At 35.1% G+C, this 26,286-nt stretch overlaps 5 protein-coding genes across 10 annotated transcripts in view; 1 reads left to right on the top strand and 4 right to left on the bottom strand.

The window, feature by feature from the left end:
- Positions 1-316: 316 nt before the first annotated feature.
- Positions 317-4,499, bottom strand: LOC132704991 (derlin-1). 4 transcript variants are annotated; one of them, XM_060675386.1, is made up of 4 exons: positions 4,278-4,499; positions 956-1,244; positions 800-891; positions 317-747 (listed from the first exon to the last, which is right to left on the bottom strand). In XM_060675386.1, exons 2-4 carry the CDS (start codon positions 1,215-1,217, stop codon positions 346-348), a joined length of 756 nt encoding a protein of 251 aa, XP_060531369.1. In that variant the 5' UTR covers positions 1,218-1,244; positions 4,278-4,499; the 3' UTR covers positions 317-345. The 4 variants fall into 4 exon arrangements, with proteins under 4 accessions (XP_060531369.1, XP_060531379.1, XP_060531361.1 ...); XM_060675396.1 differs by lacking the exon at positions 4,278-4,499 and adding an exon at positions 2,548-2,562; XM_060675378.1 differs by lacking the exon at positions 4,278-4,499 and adding an exon at positions 1,373-1,508.
- Positions 4,500-6,853: 2,354 nt separating this feature from the next.
- Positions 6,854-10,348, bottom strand: LOC132705702 (vacuolar fusion protein MON1 homolog A). Its single transcript, XM_060676502.1, has 3 exons — positions 9,941-10,348; positions 9,693-9,890; positions 6,854-8,174 (listed from the first exon to the last, which is right to left on the bottom strand). The coding sequence occupies exons 1-3, from the start codon at positions 10,222-10,224 to the stop codon at positions 7,217-7,219; spliced, it is 1,440 nt and encodes a 479-aa protein (XP_060532485.1). The 5' UTR covers positions 10,225-10,348; the 3' UTR covers positions 6,854-7,216.
- Positions 7,989-12,233, top strand: LOC132705718 (pre-mRNA-splicing factor 38). Of its 3 annotated transcripts, XM_060676541.1 has the most exons (4): positions 10,381-10,484; positions 10,562-10,881; positions 11,114-11,779; positions 11,830-12,233. In XM_060676541.1, the coding sequence occupies exons 3-4, from the start codon at positions 11,312-11,314 to the stop codon at positions 12,202-12,204; spliced, it is 843 nt and encodes a 280-aa protein (XP_060532524.1). In that variant the 5' UTR covers positions 10,381-10,484; positions 10,562-10,881; positions 11,114-11,311; the 3' UTR covers positions 12,205-12,233. The 3 variants fall into 3 exon arrangements, with proteins under 3 accessions (XP_060532507.1, XP_060532524.1, XP_060532515.1); XM_060676524.1 differs by lacking the exon at positions 10,381-10,484 and adding an exon at positions 7,989-8,126 and having other exon boundaries at positions 10,562-11,779; XM_060676532.1 differs by having other exon boundaries at positions 10,432-10,541; positions 10,601-11,779.
- Positions 12,210-15,776, bottom strand: LOC132705708 (protein phosphatase 1 regulatory subunit 42-like). Its single transcript, XM_060676514.1, has 6 exons — positions 15,615-15,776; positions 15,253-15,558; positions 14,834-15,068; positions 12,904-13,020; positions 12,717-12,848; positions 12,210-12,377 (listed from the first exon to the last, which is right to left on the bottom strand). The coding sequence occupies exons 1-6, from the start codon at positions 15,720-15,722 to the stop codon at positions 12,277-12,279; spliced, it is 999 nt and encodes a 332-aa protein (XP_060532497.1). The 5' UTR covers positions 15,723-15,776; the 3' UTR covers positions 12,210-12,276.
- A 186-nt stretch (positions 15,777-15,962) lies between these two features.
- Positions 15,963-26,286, bottom strand: part of LOC132699522 (pikachurin) — a 171,360-nt gene continuing 161,036 nt past the window's right edge. The window contains exon 13 of the mRNA XM_060666294.1: positions 15,963-22,952. Within this exon, the coding sequence (XP_060522277.1) occupies positions 22,682-22,952 (271 nt within the window). The 3' untranslated portion in view covers positions 15,963-22,681. The remainder of the gene's footprint in view (positions 22,953-26,286) is intronic.

The following is a 26,286-nucleotide window of genomic DNA, read 5'->3' as shown; positions in this document are numbered from 1 at the left end:
ACCACAGAATCATTCACTGGAATGTTAGCATATCTGCTGAGAACACTCGCCCATTACGAATTGCGACATACTCTGTAGATATTAGACAGAAAAGTGATCAAATTTATTCTTTTTTTTTTCATAACTTTTCCCTGGTTGTGTTCGGTTAATCGTCAATTTGTAAACCAGAGAAAACGTGCGTTCGCTTTTCTCTTTGTATCTGTTGCAAATGTAAATGCAGACAAAAAAACGTTTTCAATGCTGGAAAAACCGCATTTCTTTTTTTATAGAAAAACGAGTTTTTTTTAAATAAACCTATTAGAAACAAAATACATTATAAGTAAGAAAAATATAGGGTGGAAAACTTCAATTTCCACCTAGCACATGTCCTTGGCCCCAGTTGTGTCCCCCCCTAAAAATGCCGGCTCCCCTTGGGACACCCGGAGGCCGTTCCGGAGGGACCCCGAAGCCGTGCACTCCACCAATTTCATCCGGGAACCACTGCTTCAAAAAGGCGGGCGTTTGTAATAAAGATGGACCGCCCAATTCTTGAGGATATTTGAAAGCGAGGAAGAAATAAAGATGACCAACCAGGATACCCACGAGTTCCATGACACCGCCTCCGCTCATCACTAAATTAAATCCCAGAAGAACCCACGGCAAGAAAACTGCCTTAAAACGGGTACCGAACCAAAACGTGACTATGACGTCTTTGTTTAGCTGACACCAAATGTAGAGTACCGATAGGACCATCGGGTCCATAAGCAGCTGAAAAAAATTGAATTTAAAAGAATTATATACTACAACTATAACCTCTCACCGGCATATCCGCGACCAGACCAATGATAACACAACAAATCCAGTTAAATATTAACATAAACACATAGTCTGCTGGCCGTCCTCCATAGTGCCCTGAAAATACATTTAAATTTCTCTACAAGTCCTCGACACACTTCAAGTGCGGACGAATACAAACCTTCTTCCAATCTTCTAGAGTAATTGTACAAAAAATATAAATTAATTAAATAATGAAATCCGGTTTGAGGAGAAAGTGGGTAGTATAAAACGCAGGTAAGCAGCCTCCATATCTGGAACCTTTTAACGGGTTCAAACAGTAGAATAAGGTTTAACGGTGATATTAAACCGAATCGGCCTAGCAAAGTAAGAGCTACTGTTCCAGTAAACCAGGCCCTAGTGAATCGAGGGACGCTTCTGTACCAGTCGCCAAAATCAGACATTCTTTACTACTTTACAATCCCAATTACCTATCGAGAAATTCAAATAAAAACGGTTATTCTACGGATCGAGGTATCTATTACTAATAACGGCAACTTTTTCATAGATAATTTTTCTCGAAAACAGGACCGAACAGTATCTCGCGATATAACCTCACTTGTTTAGCTCCTATCGGAATTGAAAACGTCATGTTTTGATCGTCCTACGTTATTATCGTAGATAACTTTGGTCATCACAGAATTCAAAGTGGTATGCCATAACTCTTCAATCCAAAAACGTCACATTCCTGTATTAGATAATGGATATTGTTAAAAAAACAAAGGTCAAAACGTGGGGGATTTTAACTTAATTAATTTGAATCTAAATAGTGGCAGCACGCCTGGTTGCCTATAATTCGCTTTCTCTTCTAATTCCCTTTGCAGGGATTAGAAGCCTAAAAATGATTTTCAACAAATTTAAGTGGAAAATTAATGAACTTAAATGATAGAAGAATTATTATTTTAACCAACGCTCCATTATTCAAGATGCATGAAAAGGATGCTATGAAAAGTTGACTGATCGGAAAAAAAACACATGTTCTAAAAAAAATTTCATCAATAATTAAATTCAATAATCTCAGAAAATTTCTCAGAAACGGTCAGGTTTTTTTGGGTTGGCATAAATTTACCTCCAGCACTTTTCATTTCACGTACAAAAACCGAGGCGAATGTGATGCACCACCCTATATAATTCAAAATAATAAATTAAATTTTGGCAAATAATACGAACAATAAGCTAGCAATATTTTAACAAGAGAACAAACTAGAATTGCTAATAAGTAATTGTTTTGTGAATATAACGATCATAATTACCACCTCAACATCGAAATAGTTATTAAAATAACTTGGCTATCGTTTTTTTCTAAAGCAATAAGCACGTTTATCGCAAAAAGTTGATAAAAGTGTCAACCGACGCTTAGATATTTCAGTGGGTTTTGCTAAATACGATGTAAAGGTATTTCCGTTGGAAATAAAATAATGTTTTGGACTTGCTGTCGTGCGAGAAGCAGAAATGAAGGCGAATCAAATAAAGGTAAGTTATTTTGATAAATTAAGCTATGTATATACGGGCAGATGCAAATCAATATTCCTACTCCAAGAATAAACATAGATTGGAAATAAAGTGAGAACATTTTTTTTTCAATAATGTAAACTTGTGGTTCTAGGATGTAAATACGATGTATATTGTGCACGTGTCTTATAATGCCATCAGGTGTATAACTGCAATGGCCCGTATTTAGAAATTTATTTGAGATTACTTCTAGGTTTCTTTTTTTGCTGATGCTTTACCTACCTCCTAATGATACTTGATGATACAACGGGGCAAGGAGTAAGATGATCAAAGACCATTCTCAAAAACACATACGTTTTGTATTAGCACTTCAGATCTATTATAATCTAATCGCTTTATAAAGTTCCTTTTGTGGTTAAACAAAACATACATTCGAAAATGTGATTGATCGTAAATAATTGTTCATTTTGATATCGATTGACTTTTGGAAAAACAGTGGCAAATCGGTTTATAATCCCCTTTTCCAGAATGTCTGGCATGGATTTGGGTTTTATGGCTGGCGTCACCAGTTCTTCGAAAATTATGAGTCAGTCAACTTTTCTCCTTGTTTAAAATAAAGGGTAGGGAAATATTGAGCCACAAAATTATATGTAATACAATATAATTATTATTAAAAACACACTTTCTGCATATTTTTAATTTTATTTTTTAATCTAAATTTAATGGCAAAAAATTTTTTTTTTGTTTTATTTAGAAACTTGTCTGTCACTTCTTTAGGCATTTTATATGACATTGCCCAGTTACTTTGAATACAAAATACGACTAATTTAATCGAAAAATTATTATCTAATCATTTGTTTAATAATAAGAGATTTAATTCATTTTATGTGCGGGCGCCGAGCGTGAATGGTTTAGTTTTGGAAATGTTTATCAATAAATTATTTCTTAAATGTAATTGTTTAGAAGATAATTGATAAATGTTGCTACAAAATACAACTTTTTCGCAGCACCCAACTAAATTATTTTTCAGAAATAATTTTATTTTAGATTTGCAATGCAATTTATCTTGAAAACCCCAGTATTCATCCGTCTGGATGGTGATACTTTATTACCTATGTTTCAAATAGCGACGCACTTGAAATATCGTACATAACACTAAGGTTAAGCATAGTTATACAGTTCAACCAAGATATTATATGGCAACAAGATAAAAGTATATTTAACTCATACATATCCATGGGTTGGATTAAGATATTTTAAAAACAAAACAATATAACGAAATAAATAATATTAATAATTTGGCATCTTGACTAGATAATCAAAGCTTTACACAAGTTAAAAAAAAGGCATCAACTGTGTATTCAGGAAAATGGCGGGCATTTTCACCATTTACGGCAATATTCTTAAACAATAAATTAGTTTTTATATATCATTTTTTACGTAATATATTCGTTGGAATTATTTGGCTTTTTTTTTTCTTTTATGCATTTTAAAACAATAATAATATGACACAATGAAAGATATGGCGTTGGCGTGACGTCATGATCATGCATAGCAACTAGGTGAAGATTTTATTTTTGGCTTAATATAAAAAATAACTAAAACATGTTGTAAAGGTCTTTTAAGAAATAACATACAGGGCTTCTATTTTTAAAGATGTAACTCGGATATTACAATACTTATACATCTGCACATTAAACCCTTCAAACTACAATTTTTGTGTCAACATTTATAACTGGTATAATGAAACACTTATTCCAGGACTACGTTAACCGTTTCAATTTGTTGAGTTTTAGTTTATTTGCATTGCATATAATTTTTTTATATTGAAAATTTACATACTTTATTGCCCATTTCATTTAAATTTTATTTCCTTGTTGATTTAAGTTTTCTATTTCCAAACAGAATTTCAATGTTTCTACGGTAACCTTACAAAAAATTCTACAATGGGGTTCATCATAATAATATCGAAAATCCGCCTTGCCTAAAAATATTCCAAAAAAGATACTTACAATGTATTTGCGTAGTTCAGTTTGTTTTTTATTTAAATTATTATTGCTTATATAATGCATGCACGGTTTTTAGTTTTTATATTATTTTCCGGTCACTAAGTTTGACAACACTGCACGCTCGAGTGTCATTCGACGACCATAGTTAAAATTTCTCCACATATTATATGCGTAAGCTGTAGGATTACCCGAAAGTTAATCGTTTAGAATTTTTACAGGGCCGCAATGTTCGTTTCCGTTGGAGGTGATATCGAAAAAATCGAAAAAGTCGTCGAAAAAGCCGGTCTCTACCTCCGTCCATCAACCGGGGGGCGATGTCATAAATCCTACTTCAAATACCGAAGTTGTTGGAACCGGACGTGTCGGTAGAAGTTCTTCCACGAGTAGTGTGATCAGTTCCCAGTCGTTTTACAGTGTCCGTTCGTCAGTGGGAGATGAAGACTTTTACAGTGTGTGTAGTGAATCGTCAGAATCTTCCGCGAAGAAACCAGACACTACTTAGAAGATATTGTGAACTTCCAAGAAATAAGTTAAGCGTTCAAAAAATGTGTAGTTACGTAATAATTTATTTGTAAGGGAATATTTGTTAAATGTATTTCATAAATACCGATATTTTCTTATTTGTTTATTCTTAATTAAGATTTTCGAAATAGGGTATCTAATGCGCAAAGTCGATATGTCACACACTACGTGAGTCCAATTATTAGAATGCGATCGAATCATTTAAATATTATTGGAATGAAGAAACCTTTAATAATTTCCTCCCTTAGTTCTTGACAATTGTTATTTGATAATCCTTGAGTTTAGCTTAACCTCATTTTCGGTGGTGTTTACTTTTTGATGAAACTGTGTTCAAACTATATAGATACTAAAGATATTGAGGCCGATTACAGAAACTTATGAAGCAACTGTAAAAAAATTGAGCATGTCCGTTTCAACATGCGCATGATCTTGCGGTATTCAACAACCAACATGGACGCTGACAGATCGTCAATAACTTTGGATGGGGATTTTTGCGCTAGTATTTTGTCAAAATATGCGTAGATCTCGATAATTGTTCTGGGAAATTCAATTAAGTGAGTGGAAATCGCTGTTTAGAAAGAAAAAGGCGCAAAGCGGAAAATATCGATGTTGCCTGTGGCGCATAATTTTTTACCGTAGTAAGGCCACTGTTATCTAAAAGGTATGTGGTTCAAAACAATAAGCCCAGAATAAGCCTAGCCAATAGGACATGGTTTTAGTGATAACAATAAACTTTCGAATTAAGGAGTCGTATAACTAGTTTTCCCAGAACATTTAACGAGATCTGGACACATTCAAGAAAATGCTGTCATAAAAATGCCAAATATAAACTGAAATCTGTCGTATTGACGAACTGTCAAATGTTATTAGGAAAGGAAAATTGCAGACGGGAAAAATAAAACAAAAAGGCACAACAACAAACGATTTTAATTAGGATATTTTCGCAGCTATATTGCCGCTCAATTTGTATCACAGATTTAAAACTTATATCAATACAAATTTTTGAAACGCGGATTTGATATTATCTTAAGGTAAAGTATAATCAAATGCAATTTTTAAGGGTGTCACTTTTACCTTTTTTTTTTTAATTTGGGATATCGTTTTTCTTCACCGATCGACTGATTAAAAAAAATAATTTGGTGCGTTACATAAATAACATAGGTGTATTACATTATGTAATAGCGTGGACATTTGTTCGATCAAAGTATGCATAGACAAATGGTTAAATTTCCTAGTTGGCCATAGTTTTTTGTGTATTTAACGATAAAATGTCAAAGCAAATTAAAAAAAAGGAAAATATGAGAGGAGATGGTCTCAACTTAGAAAATCGGTCACCTTTCGGAAAACTGGCAACTCAAGCTTCATTTAATAATACGGTATAGGTTTCAGTTTAAATAGGCAAATTTTTTAGGACAAGTCAGAATTTCTGAATAATGAGTTAGAATGCCTGAAAAACAACTCAGAATTTCTGAAAAATAAGCCATTCTGAAAAACAAATCATTTTCTGAATAATTTAAGTCAGAATTTCTGAAAAATAAGTCATATTTTCAGAAATTCTGAAAAACAAGTATTGGGTTGTTCATAAAGAAGAACTAGACTAGAATATTATGAAATTCGAATATTTGATTTGAAGTTTTTCATTAATATTATCAAAATCGTAATGGCTAAATATTGGGTTTTTATTTCTCACCGTGCCATTTCATCTGTTAACTTATTTATTTAAAAAAAAAGGACAAATATATTGAACTTTTTAATTGCATATAAGTCAAAAACCGACAGTTCGGCGACATTCCTTGAAAAATTGAAAATTCTTTCAGTTTTCTGACTTATTTTTTCAAATTCTCACTTAAGAAATTATGACTTGTTTTTCAGAAATTCTGACTTAAGCTAGAAATTCTGACTTGGGTTTCAGAAATTCTGATATATATAACAAATTCTGACTCAAGCCAAGATCAAAGTCTACTCGGAAGGCAAAAGATGAGCCAATTACAAGGTTAGCTGGAACTCTGAAGACAGGGCCGCTGTGAAACGACAAGCTGCTAGCTAATCTGCAAAAATTCTTACTTTTTTTCAGAAATTTTGACTTATTTATCAAAAATTCTAGTTTATGTCAGAATTATGACTTGTTTTTCAAATATTATGACTTATGTCTGAAATTCTGCCTGATTTTTCAGAAATTCTACTTATTCCTAAAAAAATTGCCTAATTAAATAAAACCTATATTTTATTTATGTGCCATTTCAGCGCTTTTGTAGAAAACAATGTTTTCTCTCAATTCTTGGTTAGTTTTATTGTTAATGTAACTGATTAAGGTTATTCTAAAATCTGAAAGGCAAAAATAATATTTTTTTATATATTCGGTTTCAGCTAAATAAAATGGGTTTTTGGAAACTTAACGGATTTGAAATATATTTTCCTTATCAAAAAGTGGGAGCGTTCAGATGGAACAATCTATCTTCCCGTTTTTTGATCCAGTTTAACAACCTACCGACCAAGTTGATGGCGCAGTCAGTTTGGATCAACGGTTCGAAAACCATGTACAACTCGAAACCTTTCGTATCCCAAGACAAAACGGCCTCCGACGACGATCTGTCGAAGACGAGTTTCAGAGGCCTCGTGGGATGGTGGATTTTGCAATGGGCCCTCTTGTAAAGTTCCATCAACTTGACCGGGTCTTTCGAGTAGGGCGGCCCTATCGAAGGCTGATAAAACTGAGCCGTCGATTTACACTTATACAAATAATGCCTCAATTCCGGAAACCCAGCGGAAGCTGGGGTCTCCTCCGCACTGGCCAGCGATTCGTTGATGGCTTCCAAACAATTGCCCCTCCTCAGTTTTTCCACTATCTTTTGCTTTGCTTCCCTGAGGGTAAAAAACACGTCCTTTTCTACCGTTAAAAGGAGAAGACAGGCTTGGCAATCTTCTGCCAAGTACGACACGTGTGCGTACAGAAACCCACTGGCGTCGAACCGGGGCAGACATAAAGGGGCCCAATTCTCCGAATGTTTGAGGCTCTCCGACGCCTGCACCAGGTTAAACACCAAGTGGAGGTCGGCCGGGTGAAGGCAATATTTTTTTAAGCGGACCATTGTTATTAATCTGTTATTGGCTAGGAGTATCGCAAATACCAAATTCTTTATCTTATTGCAGGCGTTAATTATGGCGGAACTAATGGAGTCCCTGACCGAGCTGGCCAAAGGGAGGCACTGAACCGCGCCCAACGTAAATTCGGGCTCGATCTCGGAAAAATTGAGTATATGGTGTATCAACCTTTCGACTCCTGTCAACAGTCGTCTGAGGTCGTAATTTTGCCTTTGCTCGTATATTTTGGTGAGCCTCGTCAATGTTAACATGCTGGTTATTTGATTAAATACATAGCTGAAATTAGAGAAAAAAAACTTTAACATAATTAAATGTTTTGCACCCCATGCTTGGTGAAAGTTTGAAGCCATAATTGTTCGTTGACACTGTAACTGGATGAAGTATCTAATTTAATAATGAAAAGATTTTTCAAAGAATCCAGTCAAGTTTATAGTTCTTCCTATCACATGTTTTTCAATATTCTGTTTCTCTATCATTCTGCCGCATCGCAAACGAATAAATTTTTTTACTACCACCCAGTATAGTAAACGAAAAGCGATAGTGGTCATTTTATTTTAAATTTGTTCGTTTGGGTGCGCCCCGTATAATATATTTCGTACCATACTATAATATACGAATAAACATGAGAATATTTTAGACATATTCAAAATAGAAATAAACGATTTTCCTGAGTGGAAAACAGTTTTTAGTTTCTTGTAGACTCCACTTACACAACCGAGACGCCCTGTACATTTTTGACTAAACTATACTTTTGGGTTATTGCGCCAAATCTCGCGCTTCAAGTTCAAGAGTTTTTTTAATCAGGCATACGGCTTTCGAGAAAATCGAGTTTTTCCGCCCCCCGAAAAAAAAATAAATAAAATAAAAAAAAAAAAAATACATCGGGACTTCCCGATCCCCTGTTTCAATAGGTTCTATTTGAGGACGGAACTCTAAATTCCTGCCGAATTTTAATTTGATAAGTCGAAATTTCGGAAACTTACTTTTTTCATAACGACTTTACCAATAACAGCCGATTCTGATCAGGTTAATAATTTATGGGCCGCTGTGCATCGCTCAGTATTAGTGTGGAAAAAAATTTGAAGACCATATTTCTAACCGGCCGAATGTTGTTATCCCAAAGGTTCTTTACAGAGAACAGAGAATGGAAAAAATCAGTATCTTTTTTAGATACTGAATCGAGTATAGTGAGGAACGTGGATACATTCTTACAACAACTGAAAAATGTAATATTATACCATTGAAAAACTAGAATTTCTCAGTAAAACAGCAGAATTTGCCTTTCCAAAAAACTACCAAACTTTCTTCAAAACTCCCACAGGATAATCCCTCTTAAAGAAATTCACTATCTTAGAAATACGAACCCATAACCCATAATACATAGACTCTTTCATCAAACTTCACAAAATAGAATATCAAATAAGACTCGTAATAATATCATCACTGAAATCACACATTTCGTAGCCAAATTTGCAATCACGAATTCTACAGAATTAGTAAATAACATTAAATTTTTGAAACTATCAGATAACATCCGACTAATTTGTTTCGATGTATCAAATTTATTTTCCAGTATACCAATAAAGGATACCATTTTATTATTGGATTAAAAAAAAATTTTATCTACTGCATTAAAGCAAAACTATTTTGAATTTAATAATAACATTTACAAAATGGCACCTAATATTAATTATGTTATCTGTTTAACCAGTTATAAATTAGCCAGACTTAATTTTGTTAGTTTGAAAAAGTTACGGCGCTAACGAAACATAAACAAAATCATTACATAATTACTTTAGTTGGGTTGTTAACTGGGTCGTAGTTTCCCCGGTTTTGGAAACAGCTACCAAGATCAAAGGTTTCCTTGTTAGGAAAATAAAATTTGTATCACCGGCGTGTATGCTTTTTATGTTATCACCATTCGACTGTATGAAGCTGACCAGGGTTTGCATAACTCCAAATAGCCATGCGAGCTTATCTTCATTTCCATATCTACAAATTTTGCTGTAAGAAATAGATTGACAGAAAGTATCAATAACTGCCTCGAATAGATCGGCTTTCCCGCAGCACTCAAAACAAATATATGCTTCTTTTTGGAAACCCAATTTTGCGTATCTTCTTCCTCTTCCGAATCGCTAGCTATGTCCGTGTTTAAGCTGTTTTCATTATAGTTTTCGTTAACTATTTGCGATTCTTCGCTAATCGATGCCTGGTTACCGCTTATAATTTCCTCTAAACTCGAATTCAACTTATCGAAATTTTCTAAACCATCAGTTTCGAGGACGGTTTCAGTTGAAGCTCCCGGTTCAACTTCGAAATTTGACATTGTGATTTATCAACGATTAACTGCCCATCGATCTCTATTTACCGAACATTTCTGATTTTGATTTATATATTTTTTCGCTTCTTAACCTCAACTTCGTACGCTGTCACCTCTGTTTGATTTGACGGTCAAGGTTATAACGATAATCCACCCAAGATAAAAACCCTGATCACTGCATAAGTCGATTCCAATAATTAACAAATCACACATACCTTGTTTCGTTATTACAGTAACAATGTTTTGTTCAGGCTAAATATGATAATGTGAGGATAATTTAGGATACTTGGCCCATATAAATATGAAGAAAAATGTGTTCTGTGGTGAAACTGACCTTTTTCAGGTGGCGCTGACATAAGGAAATAAGAAAACATGCTTGTAGGCTACGAGCCCTGTAGCCAGGTGGGGCACATTCAGAATTGAAGTGTGGCGTTTTAAATTTTGGTAAATGTGCCGGGTCCAGCTAACCATGGAAAAGCCTTTTGTAAAATATGCAACGCCTATGCCCATAATCCAGCTTGTGAAACAATTAGGAAAAAAAAATGAGAAGGTTAATTCAATATGCGCGTGCACGTGATTTAAAATCACATTTGAACCCAAAATGACCTAGCGACGTTCAACAACCAACATGGCCGCCAACGGACCGTCAATAGCTTGGATTCGGTATTTTTAATGTAGAAAATGGTGCAACGTATATATTAGTGGATGAAATGTAAAAACATGTGCAAAATGTGCTGGGTTAATTAAAAATGTTGTTTATCCATCCGTATTAGAAGATCTCTTATAAGATTGCAAAATATTCTTTAAATGTAGACGAAAGCACAAACATAACCAACAAATTTTTGTTTATTCATAAAGTGTACCCACAAGTGTAACATAGAAACCTTTTTTCTAGGCTTAATAGAAGTCGTCGCATTGTTGGCACATCTACATTTAAACTAACGCAAAAAAAAATGGAAAAATCCAGCAACACTGGAAATAGCCGAATGATCCTGGAAATAATGGCTAAAGTAAAAAAGAAGAAGTAAAAAAGAATTGTTTGTTTTCAGCTTGGCGGAACCTAAACATATTTACAAATATTTTGTGAGGTGTAATGGCAAATCGAACCGTAAAAGATGCACGCTCGGTTCACGGTACTAATCCGCAATACCTCGTTGAGAAAATTATCCGTTCTAGGATATACGATTCCAAGTACTGGAAGGAGGAATGTTTCGCACTTACCGCTGAACTTCTCGTCGACAAGGCAATGGAGTTGAGATTTATCGGCGGGATTTTCGGTGGCAATATTAAACCAACTCCCTTTCTGTGCCTAACTCTTAAAATGCTCCAAATTCAGCCCGAGAAGGATATCGTCGTTGAATTCATCAAAAATGAAGAATTCAAGTATGTCAGAGCTCTGGGTGCGTTTTACATGCGACTAACCGGGTCGTCTCTGGACTGCTATAAATATTTGGAACCTTTATATAACGATAACAGAAAACTGAGGAGGCAAAATAGGCAGGCCCAGTTTGAGCTTATACACATGGACGAATTTATTGACGAACTACTTAGGGACGAGAGAGTAATTGATAAATTTTGTTAATAGCTTGGCATGATTTAAGTATTTTTTAGGTCTGCGATGTGATCTTGCCGAGAATCCAAAAGAGACACGTCCTCGAAGAAAATAACGAGCTGGAAGCAAAAATATCTGCACTCGAAGATGACTTAGATGAAGATGTAGAGTTCGAGGAGGAAAGTAAATACCAATTAGAAGAACCTCCCAAGGAAAAAGAGAAGAAAGAACGTAAAAGAGAGAGGAGTCGTTCTAGAGAAAGACGAAGAAGTCGTAGTAAAGATAAGCATAAAGAGAAAGGCAGGGATAGAGAGAAAGACAGGGATCGGGATAAAGATAGGGATCGGGAGAAGGAAAGGGATAGACGAGATAGGGAAAAGGACAGGGAGAAAAAGGATCGAAAAAAGAAGGACGAAGAAAGAAAACGCAGATGAACTTTTCATTGTTTATATTAAGTGGAGATACAAGAATAATAATAAAAAAAATAATTTATATGTATTTTTGTCTTATTTAATTTTATTAACCAGGATGTTTGCGTTGCTATTCATTTTGAGTGTGCCAATGGTGCGAGAGTGAACTGGTCTACTCATTGGTCTTCTCCTGGGCACTGAAATTGATTTTATAAAATATACAGGGCGGTCCGAATTATAATCGAGAAACTTTAATGGCGTATTCGGCAGATAAAATGAATTAAAAAAGTTCATATGAACTTATATCCTAAAATTCAAGATGAAGGGTACTGAAATGTTGATTCTTTGGTCAATTCTAAACAAAAATGATCTCTCCGGTTTTTTTTCTTTGCATATCAAATAATAATAATAAATATCTAAATAATAATAATAAATACCAAATAACGATTTTTATCCGTTGAATACGTTATTACAGTTTCTACATTATAAATCGGACCACCCTGTTTACACCCAAAGCATCTAGAAAACGCGCTTACGCAGGTTCCATGGCGTGTAAAGGTGGCCATCGTTGAATGTAGATAAATCGTTCGTCAATTGGCATCCGGAATCTCTCACCATAGACGCCGAAGCTGCTCTTTGCAAGCCGAGAGGATAATTCCGTGGTAATCCTAACAATTATACTCGATAGAAAAAATAACTTGTCTAAATAATCGCAATTGTCACCGGGAATTAGGTCCGCAAGATTCACATTCCGTTTCAGGGCGTGATTCAGTTTACCCTCTTCGAAACCCTTGATAAAAGATCTGGTGAAATCCGATATGCTTTTGTCGTCTAGCGACTCTGGACAAAATGAAGAAAAACGTGACAAACAGATTTCATAATTAATGGTCGGTACTAAGAATACACAAGCCGATTCCCTCACGAATAGAGACAGAACATCGATGCGTTTGAAAGAAATGCTATGTCCTCATGATAATATGAGAATTTTTGGGATAGAATTTACAATCACACAAGAAAAAGACTCTATTGGAAGGCATTTTCATAAATACCGCTCAAATTTCAAATCGCCGTACAGAACACAAAACGAAAGCGGCTACGGCAGCTGACAGCGGTGTTGCCAGTAGTTGCGAAAATTTAAAAGTTCACGTCAGAATTGGCAACCAAAAAGAATATACTAACTGTCAGTTTTATAGCTTTATGCGTGGAAAATATATAAAAATATTATTTTTCATCTACCATCTACTTCTTTTCTCAGTTCTACTTTTATAAAGACTGTCTTTTCATTCGATGTCCATTAGATGAGGCCAGGTGAACTTATTTCAAAAGCTTTTCTCTCTTTCTTTCCAGAGAAAGCCCAGTAGCCCACTTTCTCAATTGATTTTATTGCTTACATAGTCAATCTCATCCATGTTTGCGCACTCATAGATACGCTAATATAACGTTAGAACAAAGTCACAGTCGAGTAAGTGATCGGAACTTTGCAAATGAAGCGCGGAATCGCCCTCATAAACTTACAATTCCGATGGTAAAATTCCTCTGGGAAATTAACAAATGGCCGAATTTACTTATCGACTGGTACATTTATGTAATGGATATATGTATGTTTTAAAAGGAAACAAAAATAAATTTTATGTTAAGAAATAGATATTTACAGTTAGAAAGCTATAACATTTTTTCATTTGTTTATAGCTCAGTTCATTCGCTTGCAAGATTAATATTAACAATGCCAAAATTATAGGTTAAAGGTTGGCTGAAAATTTCATAACGTACATACGCATTGAAATGGGCTTTCTTTTAGGGACACGTACTTATTTGATATGACGGAAATTTGTCATTAAATTTATATAAAAATAACATAAAACAAATATAATTATAGAAACAATAATTATACAAACCACTATTTAAATAATTATTGCAATAAAAAGTATCGAATAAGTAAATTTATTTTTATTCATGCTCTACTACAAAGCTCCTTTGACAAAAAGTCATCAAGCCAAGCAAAAAATTAAACTATTAAAATAGAACAAGGCGTGAAAGGTTTGACAATATAAATTTTCTAATCTATTCTTAACACTAAACTCCAGAGGGTCTTTTAAAATTCTGTGTTCCTATACTAAATATAAAAAAAATACGAATTTAATGAAGTATATATTTGAAACATGCACATTTTGAACCTTTCTAGGCTTGTTCTTTTTTAATGATTCAATCTTTCGTTCAGAGTGATACCTTCTTTTTTATATTGTTATTAAACTTTGCGATAGAGCATGATTACGTTAAGTCACGAAAATATTTTTAAATATTCAATAGTTTTGTCCAAGAAGCGTATATTTGTTTAAAAATTTTCATTTTTAACTATGTAAAAATTAAAATAACTTTATTAAGTGCGTCATATTATTTATTTATAAATATATCATACTTTTTGAAACCCTCTAGACGTGGAACAAACATATAATCAGAGATCCCTAGTAATCCCGAAGAATAACGAACTACCGTACGTAGAGGGGAAGCGGCCGCGGTCCGCTTAAATCTCAACACAACAAAGATAAATCAAAGGTCCGACAGAGAGTGCGGCAACTTATATTTTAATTCTGTAAACTTTGACCATGTTGTCACCACTTTGCTTTGTGTTCTGAGGTTTGCGTTTTAGACTTACCTAGACAATGCGTGTTTGCGATTATGTCTTCTCTGTATCTATACCTCTTGCTTACGGGATTGCCAGCAAATTTCGCTTCTTTTAAACACAACCAATCTCGAATCGTGTTTGTAATATCTTCGACGTTATCCAGATCATTGAAGGAAGCATCGATATAGTGTAAACGTTTTAACGGTGCCAAAACCGAGATCGACGATAGCCGATTGTGAGATACGTTGAGAATTTGCAAAGTATCCTAAAACGCGCAACACATGGAATCGCAAATCGTTCTGCAGTACGAGTTTGAATTATTCCATTTGGTGGAAAGCCAAACATTCAAAAAGAAGAGGAGTAAGTGTAAGGGATCTGTGATGATCGTGCGAAAGAAGAAGAACGTAGAGGTTAAATAAAATGTTTGCAGTTCGGTCATTTAAGCTTACCGACAAAGTGAAAATCGTCCGAGGGTCAAAGCACAAGGGAGAACCCAAAGGTACCCTTTGTCTCTCGACGTGGAGTGCCTCCAACGTTTCATTGGATTCGAGCCCTTCCAAAACGCCGATTCTGTTTTTTCCGAGATACAGTTTTTTCAAGGATTTTAGATTTTTTAAATTCTCGACTTTGTCTATTTGATTATTCTGAAGGTACAGGCTCGTTAATCTCGAGAACCCTCCCAGATGATCGATCGTTTTTATGCGATTGTTGTACAGGTAGAGAACCAAAGCGGCCGACGTGTTGGAGAACTTTGGCTAAAAATTAATGTTCTTTGCTCAATAGCTAACCTACAGCGTTTCGGTTGTTTTACAATTTTTAAAAGATGTTTGTCTTGGAAATGTAAATGAGTCGCTCCCAAACCAGGCGATTTTTGGAGCTTCGTTTGCGTCTTTGCACGATCATTCTGCGTTTTTTGCATTTCTTAAAATCAACTTTGATATAATTTGGCACCGATTTCTCTTGGCGTTTCTAATAGAACTGCCAATCAAAATGTTATTTGGTTGCTAGGTGACATCACATCAATAAGTTAGCAGGGATCTTTGAATTGAATTGTGGTGAGAATTACCAATTTGACTAAATTTAAAAAGTGGTTACATTGAAAAAAAAAACGTAAGCTTTGAGGTCCGAAATAAAACACGATATTAAGTCAAAAGCGATTTATTAACACACAAGTTAGACTACCTGTACAAATTATGGGTTCATATACATTATTACGTAATTTGTATATAACAGTTGTGAATTTTACAGTGGACTGATTGGAATTCTTTTATCACCGCTGTTACGGAAAGAATTTAGGAGAGACAAGTCAATTTCACGCGAAAGTTTTCTCACTTACCTCCACATACCGCGCGTTGAAACTAAGATTATGGTCCCCTCATATACATTTATATTAGTCCAAAGAAATTTAAATTAATTTGGTTAGCTTTTGAAAATATGACCTTGAAAATGAAATAACGGACAAGTCGTTTACACGTTGGGGCATACGGAGATAAGCGGATGGGGAACATCTACAGAACTATCAAGGCAAATGAGGTTCGTGATTGCTTATAAAGTGTATACCTACAACTACAACATGATATGGGATATGATGGCGTGCAAAAAAACTTTCAGACATGCCTCGAAAGATATGCTGTTTACCATTGCTTGTCTAGATTTATTTTGACACGTTAAACGTTTTATTAAGGGTAAGTTTTTGCCGCTGCGTGCGACAATAGGCACTTAAAGCATGACGTCAACGCAAGAGGATATTTTCTTCTTTTTTTCCACTATGATGCAAAATGTAACAATGCCATAGAAACAAGAAAAAGAATATAACCTCAAAAATCGCTGTAACTATTAAAAATCATTATTATATTAATCAAACCCTGCTTAAAGTAAAGTTTTTATTTGTAATTGTCTTTAACAATTGTTTTTCTGTATCTTTGCCATTTTTAAGTTTGGTGTTGTGAGTAGTAGATGTGAATGGATATCACTAGTAGGTACCCAAACTTTATTTTTTAAAATGATATATTCCAACTAACTAAACCGAGATCTCTGCGAGAGCCGGCTGAATGAATAGTAGAGAATAGAAGAGTGTTCAGTTAAATTGAATTTTGTTTTATTTTGCAACGATTTGGCAACAACCGGAAAACTGCGCTTTTAAAAAGAGAGAACCTTTGAGCAAAGTCTTCTCTATCAGGTAGAAGAGGGTTTAATTTAAATTGTTTGATAATTGCTTAATTGCTTCTGTAAAATATAAAATATAATTTGTTTTGATAACTCTCTTTGTCGTAGTACAAAAATTTTAAGACGGTTCAAAATTTGTGGGAAAAATCGTTTTTTATTTAGGAAACGATATCTCAAAATTTAATCGACGAAATCCAAAATTTCTAAAAAGAGGTGCCACTTAACCTGCCTCTCTTAATTTAAAAATGACAAAGACAAAGAAAAACATTCTACACTTCAACACTATTCTGGAAGGTTATCTACCTGTCTGAATTACCTAAAAAAATAACCTAACGGTTAATTAGTTTTTAGTAGTGAAGAAAATGTTTTTCTGTACTATACGAGAAGTTAGTTAGTTAGTTGGTTAAATGTTGAGGGCGAATCTCCCCCCTGAATATGGATGTCGACGACAAGTTCACATAAATCAGAGAAAATTAAAGCGGATCTTTTTATAATTCCTACCCTATCCTAATACGTTGGCTTTAAGTGCCTATTTTAAACACCGGTATCGCTTATTGCTTACATCCTTCCGTTTGATTAGCGAAACATGTCTCTCATAACCTGTAGATTTTCCCCGCAAACCTACGAAGGTAATCGAAAAAATAACACAAAAAGCGCCCCTGTTGCGTTCGCTATCTACAATTCCTAACACAAATCCATATAACCTGCTCAAAGTTTCATTTTCATAAGTCTCCGAGTAGACAGTTATTAAATATATTCATCTAAGGAACTAAGGAAGTTTTCCCGGTCCCGTAAACTTAACTCCGCTATAAATGAAAAATACCTTTCGGGCGTTTAAGTTTGCGAGAACGGCAGAGAAAAAAGGCGCTTCCAAACATACGGTGTAACGAAAATATCAATTCAACGTGTGCCCTGGATCTGGAGTAGTTATATTATTTTTGCTACTTTTGGATGTCTTTTTTTGTTACGTTCTTAATTGTTTTAACGAAAACAAAAAAGACAGCGAGTGAATACGGCAAATTTTCAAAAAATACTGCCACTTGTAATCGAATGGAATTCAAAAAAAGTCAATATGGTGGCGGCTCAAGGGCTGGAATAATTATTAAACTTGTCGACACAATATGCGTAACTAGCAATACTTTATCTTTGTCCAACCAATAATAACTCAGGGTATGTGATATAAATTCAGCTTTAGAAAACTTTTATAATGTAATTGATCGCTTTTTGTCTAAATTTTTGTGCTACGGAGGCAAAAGAGCACACTTTGAACCCTTAGTCTGGACTGTACACCGTATATTTAGAACAAATCAGGGAATATTTAAGTCAGCCTTATGTTAATCTCATCGTGATCACACAATTAGTACACAAACGTCTAATTAGGTGAAAATCTGTCATTTTCCATTAAAAAATCTAGAACCCCGTTTAGAAGCCGGAAAGCTTCAATTTTAAGGCGCCACTTTTTGATTCTCGATAGCGACGTGGCAAAGAAAATACAAAACGCCTTTATGCTGGAGGGGGGGGGGGAGTTCGCTACCCATAATTTAGAGTGTCCCATCTTGAGTACTTTTTCGCAATTTTTATTTAGTTTTGTTTAATTTTAGCTTTTTGGATTCCTCCTTGTATTTGCATTGTCCTTATGCATGCTTAGCTTGCAGATAATTTTTGTTGTGGAACATATTCCTTGTATTTATAGAATATGAAATTTGTATCTTTTTACTGTTTTAAGTGCATAATTTAATGGTAATTCAGATAAATTATATACCTCGATTTTTGTACGTTTTATTGCTAAAATTTATAATTTGCACTGAAAATTTACATTTGTGAGGTTAGGTGTAGTAAAGTGTTTATTATGGAATGCTAATCTAGAAATTTGACCACCGAAGAATGTACCCAGGCAGTTATTTTACTGGAAGGGATATAGAGCTTTCGAAGAATTGGCTAGAGATTGGGTGTATGGAATTGATCCGTTTCCCGTGCGATCAGCCACAGAAATCAGATGGACTCAGAGCTTCTACTGATACTGTTGGTCGATGCCCAGCTGAATCTGATCTGACACCAGGGAACCCAGTGCAAAGACCAAGTTGAACCCCTGAGAATCGTAAAGCAAGCTCAAGTTTTGCTGTAGAACACCGGGCCGATGAAGACTGGGAAAGAGCTCTTTCGTCATGCAATGATATAATTTGGTTGGAAACTTTAGACTCCTTTTTTTTTCAAATAAAAAATAAAATCTAAAACAATGCAAAACGAGATAAAAAATGGGTTGAGGCCAATGGAATTCGAATTGACAAGAAACTTCAAGAGGCCTTTCGAAATCTGCGAGTGTGATTAATGGTTCTTTTTAATATAACGATATACAAAGTTATACCAATTATGCATTACAGGAAATGGTCGCCATTTTGAACATCCCTTCAAAAAATTTTGTGTTTTTTAAAATAATTTTGGTTGTTATTACAATCTTGCTTACTCATTTTTCATCGCATGGTCTCCAATTCTTCATTAATAATGCGCAACTTTCAATTGTTTATTATTGTAATAATTAAAACTGCATAAGTGTAGTAAATATGTATCAAAGTTATCTACACCACTGCATTGGACAAAAAAAATCCTTATAATATCATTCTTGAAATTTAAGGACAACGCAGATACGAAGCGGGGTCCAAAAAAGTAACAAACAAATTCCCAAGACGGTTATGAAAATGTTGCTTACGGCATCTTTAGTGTAACCAAAATTATCCAAAATGGGAGGCATTTCGGAGGAATTCCGTAAATGTAAATGACTTGCGTCGCAATTCGAAAATCCAAAAATTTGCTGAACCGAGAGTTTAGATGTATATCTATGTTTAGCCTTTGAAATTGAAAAAAAAAATGAGCCGACACTCTACGAACGAGAACAACACAAAGCCTGTAAAAAGTATCGAATTTATGGGTCCAATACGACAAAAGAGTGGGGAACGGTCGGACACTTTCGACTAAACATATATTCGTCATTAATACGGGTTCCGGTAATATTTATAGCCAACCTCGGTGTTTTAATAACAGCACACGTAAGGCTTATGGGTAGCATCTAAGCCGATCGTTGACGGCACTCTATCATACTTAACGTATTGTTGCTAGAAATATTTTCAATGAGTTCGTAAATAAACGAAAAGGAAATAAAAAATAAGGCACGTACAGAGTGTAAGACTAAAATCAACACATCAACGTTATTCCTACACAATACAGTAATACGAAAAATCGACTAGAATTATACGAAATGGTCACCTGGTAAAGGCGCGCGAGATATATCGGAGAAAACTTCTCTTCTGTTAGCAGGACTTACAAGTAACGTTAAACCCGTCGGATCGGACTGGATAAATTCTTGGGTATGTCCTTGCCTAGGCAAAATCGCGAAAGTATTCATTGTTATACACACTAAATAAAAAAGGGTAACTACAAGATACTTATGCTAAACTAAGTAATTTACAAGAGAAAGCAAGGTTAGGCTAGGACTAATACTAGGGCACAAGTAAAACAGGTTATATGCCCTGAAATGAAATGCAAAAAAAATTCAGATGACTAAATCCATTAGCAACGGCTGCTGTACGCGATATGAACGTCTGGGTGTTTGGGTTTATGATCAAATGGCGGATCTTAAAAAAAGCTCGCCCAATTCGATCTATGTCAAAAGCCTAACGCGGGCTCCAATGTCATTAACCAATAAATAATATTTTGAAATTCAATATTCCAAGTGCAGTAATCGATAAAACAATGTTAGTAAATATCATTGCTGACATAAGAGTCAACGATCAATAACGGTCATCGGCACTACATAAAGAAAGAAAAGCAATTCAGAGAAAAAAACTGTTAAGTCCACTAACTTCCGGTTCATCCCTCAAAACACATAGATAAAAACTTTACATGTACAGGCATCTATTGATCATTTGATTAGTTTTGATATGATGGTCATGATACCGCAAGAAGATAGAAGAAGATTATATGCAGAGAACAAACTGGCAGTTAAAAGCTTCGGTTTATCTGTCAAAACCCACTAAAATCTGCTATTGATAATATGATGAATCGATGAGTTCCTTTATGAACATTCTAGATCATGTAGGATTACGTTGGACATTTCGAAAAATTCTCAAATTAGATATTCGAAGTGTAACAATCGATAAAATAATGATATATATGATATATCATTGCGAACACGAGAGCCCACGATGGACAATGGTCATGATGTTGCAAGAAGATAGAAGATCATATCCAGATAAAAAACTGATAGTCAAGTCCACTAACTTCTGGTTTATCCGTTAAAACCCATGTGTATATCCTGCTATCGATAGTTGGATGATTCGATAAGTTATCAAATTCTCAAAATCGATATTCGAAGTGTAGCAATCGATAAAATAATGATTGTAAATGTCTGTAAGAATATAGAAAAAGACCATATCTAGAGAAAAAGCTGCCAGTTAAATCTATTCCCTTCTAGTTTATCCGTCAAAAGCCATAGATAAAGCCTTACGCAACAATTTTTTTTTTGAAAACACGAGAGCACATCGGATTACATCGGACTTTTTCCAAAATTCTGAAATTCCGTTTTCCGGTTTCTCCACCTATAGTATGAGTACTGCAAGAAGATAGAAAAAGATTACATCCAGGGAAAAATCTGACAGTTAAGTCTACTCCCATCTAGTTTATCCGTCAAAACTCATAGATAAAACTTTACATGTGACTTTTAGTAATTGGATGATTCTACAAGTTCTTTCTTTGAAAATTCGTGAATTCGACCACAGCAATCGATAAAATAATGATAGGAAATATCATGGTGAATATGAGAGGCAACAATCGATAATGGTCATGGTACTGCAAGACGAAGAATATCATATCCAGATAAAAACTGACAGTTAACTCCCCTAACTTCTTGATACTTTGATGATTCGATAAGTTTTTTGAAAATTCGAGATCACATCGTATTATGTTAAATTTTTTCAAAAAATCTCAAATTCGATATTCGAACTATGGCAATATATTTAATAATGGTAGCAGATACCATTGTGAAGAAAAGAGCCAACGATTGATAACGGTCATTATACTGCGAGAAGATCATATTCAGAGAAAAAACTAATAATTAAATTTACGAACTTCCGGTTCATCCGTCAAAACCAATAAGCTTATAACTTGTTATTGATAGTTTGATGATTCGATTAGTTTCTTTCTTCGATATTCGAAGTGTAAAAATCGATAAATGATATGATCGTCATGATAGCCAACGATGAATATGGCACTACAAGAAGATAGAAGAAAAACTTATCTAGAGGAAAAAATTGACATTTAATTTAAACGGCCGCTTTAGGGGTAAACCGCAGAGGAAGAATTCCAAAGAATTCCAGAAGAATTACAAGGAATTACAAGCAATAAAGAAATCACGATGTGCGTGCGATTTAGCCTCATCGGACAAAACATTACGTGTATAGCCTGCTATTGATAATTTGATAAGTTTTTTTTCACTTTTTAGAAAATTCTCAAATATGTTCGATCGTGCCGCGAAAGTGACCGCGCCGCGCGCCATTTTGTATTTTCGATGCGCCGTCGAACCACGGAACCAGATTTTTCGATTCACCATGAAAAATTTGCGCTAATATTGACTTTCTAGTTTTACGTCATCAACTATGGCGGAATTGGTGTTTCGAGAGCGAAAGCTCCGCGACCTAACCTCACTTGTCTTCGAGCCCCTCAAAGTTCGCACTCGCCTACGTTGTGACGTACGCCCTTTTGGTTGATGACTTGCAGGTGGTAATCCGCGTTGATCACCAAATCCGCCACGCACCCCTTTATGCCGCTTTTGTAATCCGTGGCGACGTTAAGTAATTTCCGTGGCATACCTCCCAAGTAGAGTCCGTCCGCCTCCGGCTGCGGGAACGGCCGCCGACTCGACCGAATTTTGATCGACTGTCTCGTAATCGCCGGCCCATTGTCAACGATTAACAAGCCCGTGGAGCCGTCCCTGGAAAAACGTTTAAACAGATGGATAAAACTACTGATTTATCAGCTCTAAAAACAAACCCTATATATTAATTTTAATTCCAAATAAAATTCCATAAATTTAAATTATGTTATAATAATAATAATAATAGTAGTAATAATAATAATAATAATAATAATAATAATAATAATAATAATAATAATAATAATAATAATAATAATAATAGATAGATAGATAGATTTATTTTTAGCCATTTTTTACATAAAAAGTCTTTATAACAAATGGCGTGTCAGTAGTACAAAAGAAAAAAGACAAATTTACGCTGACAACTTGTGGTTGTGGATAAATATATCGTATAAATACCATGCGTGAAAGCAAAATGACAAAATATACAATAGACCTACACTATAAAAGTACAATACATAAATTATAAAGTGTAAAATCGATGGAATCTAAAATTTAACAGAAAACTTAAATATATATAGGTAGATAATAAAACATATGTTGATCTAAAATTCGTGTTTGCCCGAAAGGGTGTATGTTGTATAAGGTATTAAAAACACTCTGTGAACCAGAACGATAAACACTTATAACCACTGTATCGATCGTAAGGAACACAATACCGTAGAATTCGGCATGCAAATCTACACAATATTTATCAAGATCTAATGCTTCACACTTAATATTATTTTTTACATATATTGCACATCCACCTTTGGTGGTGCTTTTCCTACAGTAGTAACTCTGCAGGATGAAATTTTCAAGATTTATACTTTTTAGAACGTCTTCACTATTTACATGATGCTCAGACATACATACCACATCGAAGTGATTATCCATAAGGAACAGAGACAACATATCGATTTTGCCTCACCGCTGCACGTTCTGGGTAAATATTCGGAGAGCCCCACGATCATAGTCCCGGCTACTTGTTGGGGTGTACCCACGCGAGACGGGAGAAAAAATTATTAATCAGGATCCCCGACGGCCAGATGGATGGATCCAAAATTTTTGCGGGGTAATAATCAGATACAGTCACCTTGAAGGATGCATAATATTCCGGATATTTTGAATTTACTTTGTCCACACGAGCGTTGTTAACTATTGGAGTGAGGTAGACTTGGATATCTTCTGTCGTTGTCTCCGGGTGTAGTTTCGTGAAATGAAAGCTAACAGGCCTCTCGCCAGCCTGTAGTTTGCATTTGCTCGTATCATTCAGACTTCCTACCAGAGGTCTTTTTTTAGACGATGTAGTTCTACTCAATTGTTTCAGTTAAAGCGCTATGGACAGCTATCGCGACATCGCTTTTGGTGACAAATTCGGGACCTTTATTTTTCGGCCTAACTGACTGATTGTCGTTCGCAGATAGGCTGTTGTTTACGCCAGCTGCTTCTGCAAATGTAGGATTTGAAGGCCTGTTTTTGTCGACTGTATGTCTATCACTTCGCTTGAGGAGAGCAATCTGATCCTTCAAAGCAGTGGTAGCAGTTGATTAGATCTTTCTGCTTTAGCAGCTCCTTCAAGTATGAAATCTCAAGATCCAGATCGACCGGACCAAAGTCGGCCGAGGTGTCTTTATCCTCGTTTGTATTTGTACGGATATTTTCGTTTATTTTAATATCGGAGCAACAGTCAGTTTTGTCACCACCGAGATTTCTAACATGTTTCAGTTTTTTGACGCAAGATTTGTGCGACACTGTATGACATTTCACACGGACTAAACCAGATCCAGCTACATTGTCGCACCTCTTGCATGGATTATTATTTTGTGCAATCTGCATTTCGATAGATGTTTCAAATAATAAACGGTAAACAGTAAACTCACTCGGCAACGCACCGTGTAGTCTCTCTGTGGCCCAGCTTGGGGCAGTGCACGTGCAGAGAGCGCGACTCAAAACAGGAAAAAAGTTGACTCCCGTGACTCACAAACACAATATTGAATACCTTTCAACTACTGAAGGCTGTTCACATAGCTTTCACCAATTAAAACTTCCTAAAAATCACTGAATTAACTAGATATAGTACGCAGTTATTAAAATAGGTTATAACGGGAAGGACATAACGCACACGTTCAATAATAATAATTATAATAATAAGTAATAATATAAGAGTGTCGATATTCGCAAATTGCGCTCTTCCATGTAACCACCAGAACAATAGCACCATAATTGTCAACAAAATTCACACCGGTATATACATCGTAAATACAAGAAACATCATAAACTCATACGATTTTGCTAGATACTGGGGGGCCTAATGAACAATATTAACGCTTTTTTGAAGGAATTTGTTGTGAGGAGGGACGTTATAGCGAAAGGTATTTCATTAAAAATTTGTACTGCGTAAGCTAAAAGCTAAAAGCTAAAAGATCTCTGGAAAGTTACCGAAGTGTGTCTACTAACGCAATATCTCAAACAACGACGGGTATCTCGATTATGAATATCATTTTCTCTGCAAAGTTTATCAAACAAGTACGATGGGGTCGTATTGGAGTTTAGTAGAAAAACAAAAGTGTACTTTCTGAGATTGTAACTAAAACGAATACAAGTACTCTGAAGTCATTGGAGTCTCTATTTATCTCGATTAGGTATAGCTGGCCAATAGATGGATGATACTGCAATAAGCGACATGGAATAAAACGAACATATCACAGAGTTTAAGTTTGACTTCTTTATATACAATACATACAATGCTCAACTCATAGAAGGATTTTTGTAACACCGAGCCAAAATGGTTAGAAATCATTATCCTAAATTTATACACCCGCCGTTTCTTACGATATTTTCTCTTTTATTTCCAAATAATAACATCTGCGTTTTGTTAGTATTCAATAAGAGGTTATGAGCCTCGGACACCGCCGAAATAATTTTTAGATCTAAATTTATTTTAGTGGCAGCATTTAAAGCTTCACTAGCAACAAAAGATAAATATCGCTGAGTATCATCGGCGTATTGGTGAGATTTACAAAAGTAGAGAAGTGAGCTGTATAAACTGAGAACAAAATAGCTCCCATAATACTTCCCTGGGAACACCCCTCTCCAAAGCAATGGCATCTGACCAAGAAAATGTTTAAAAAATGAAAGAGCCAGTACCTTTTATCCCGAAGAATGTCAGGTTAGGTAGGAGAAGGAAATGATCCAAGGTGTATCCAAGAGTATGAGAGTTTAATTTAGAATCCGCTGCTCTCAATAAATTATCAGTAATATGGAGCAAGGCAGACGTAGTGCTGTGAAGAAGTCGAAAACCAGATCGAGTGTGTGGGAGGATTTTGTTATCGCATAGGAACTGACGAAGTTGTTAAGCCGCAATTTTTTCAACAAACTGATTGGTCTAAAATCGTTAATGACACTTGGA

The sequence above is a fragment of the Cylas formicarius genome, unplaced genomic scaffold, assembly GCF_029955315.1.
Source record: "Cylas formicarius isolate icCylForm1 unplaced genomic scaffold, icCylForm1.1 PGA_scaffold_10__41_contigs__length_53128322, whole genome shotgun sequence".
Taxonomy (NCBI): Eukaryota; Metazoa; Arthropoda; class Insecta; order Coleoptera; family Brentidae; genus Cylas; species Cylas formicarius.
The sequence above is the reverse complement of the archived record's forward strand: the minus strand, read 5'-3'. Positions and strand labels throughout refer to the sequence as shown.

Bases quoted from the DNA above. Each gene is read 5' to 3' on its own strand.
- LOC132704991 (XM_060675386.1), bottom strand. From the start codon at position 1,217: ATGTCTGATTTTGGCGACTGGTACAGAAGCGTCCCTCGATTCACTAGG. The intron at 892-955 runs GTTTGTATTCGT...ATGTATTTTCAG, and splicing joins CTCTAGAAGATTGGAAGAAG to GGCACTATGGAGGACGGCCA. The intron at 748-799 runs GTGAGAGGTTAT...AATTTTTTTCAG, and splicing joins GTCTGGTCGCGGATATGCCG to CTGCTTATGGACCCGATGGT.
- LOC132705702 (XM_060676502.1), bottom strand. From the start codon at position 10,224: ATGTCAAATTTCGAAGTTGAACCGGGAGCTTCAACTGAAACCGTCCTC. The intron at 9,891-9,940 runs GCAGTTATTGAT...CAAAATTTGTAG, and splicing joins GGAAAGCCGATCTATTCGAG to ATATGGAAATGAAGATAAGC. The intron at 8,175-9,692 runs GTAATTATGTAA...CTCTAATTTCAG, and splicing joins CAGTTAACAACCCAACTAAA to CTATGTATTTAATCAAATAA.
- LOC132705718 (XM_060676524.1), top strand. From the start codon at position 11,312: ATGGCAAATCGAACCGTAAAAGATGCACGCTCGGTTCACGGTACTAAT. The intron at 11,780-11,829 runs GTAATTGATAAA...AGTATTTTTTAG, and splicing joins AACTACTTAGGGACGAGAGA to GTCTGCGATGTGATCTTGCC.
- LOC132705708 (XM_060676514.1), bottom strand. From the start codon at position 15,722: ATGCAAAAAACGCAGAATGATCGTGCAAAGACGCAAACGAAGCTCCAA. The intron at 13,021-14,833 runs GTAAGTCTAAAA...CATTTTGTCCAG, and splicing joins CGCAAACACGCATTGTCTAG to AGTCGCTAGACGACAAAAGC. The intron at 12,849-12,903 runs GTGACAATTGCG...TATAATTGTTAG, and splicing joins TCTTGCGGACCTAATTCCCG to GATTACCACGGAATTATCCT.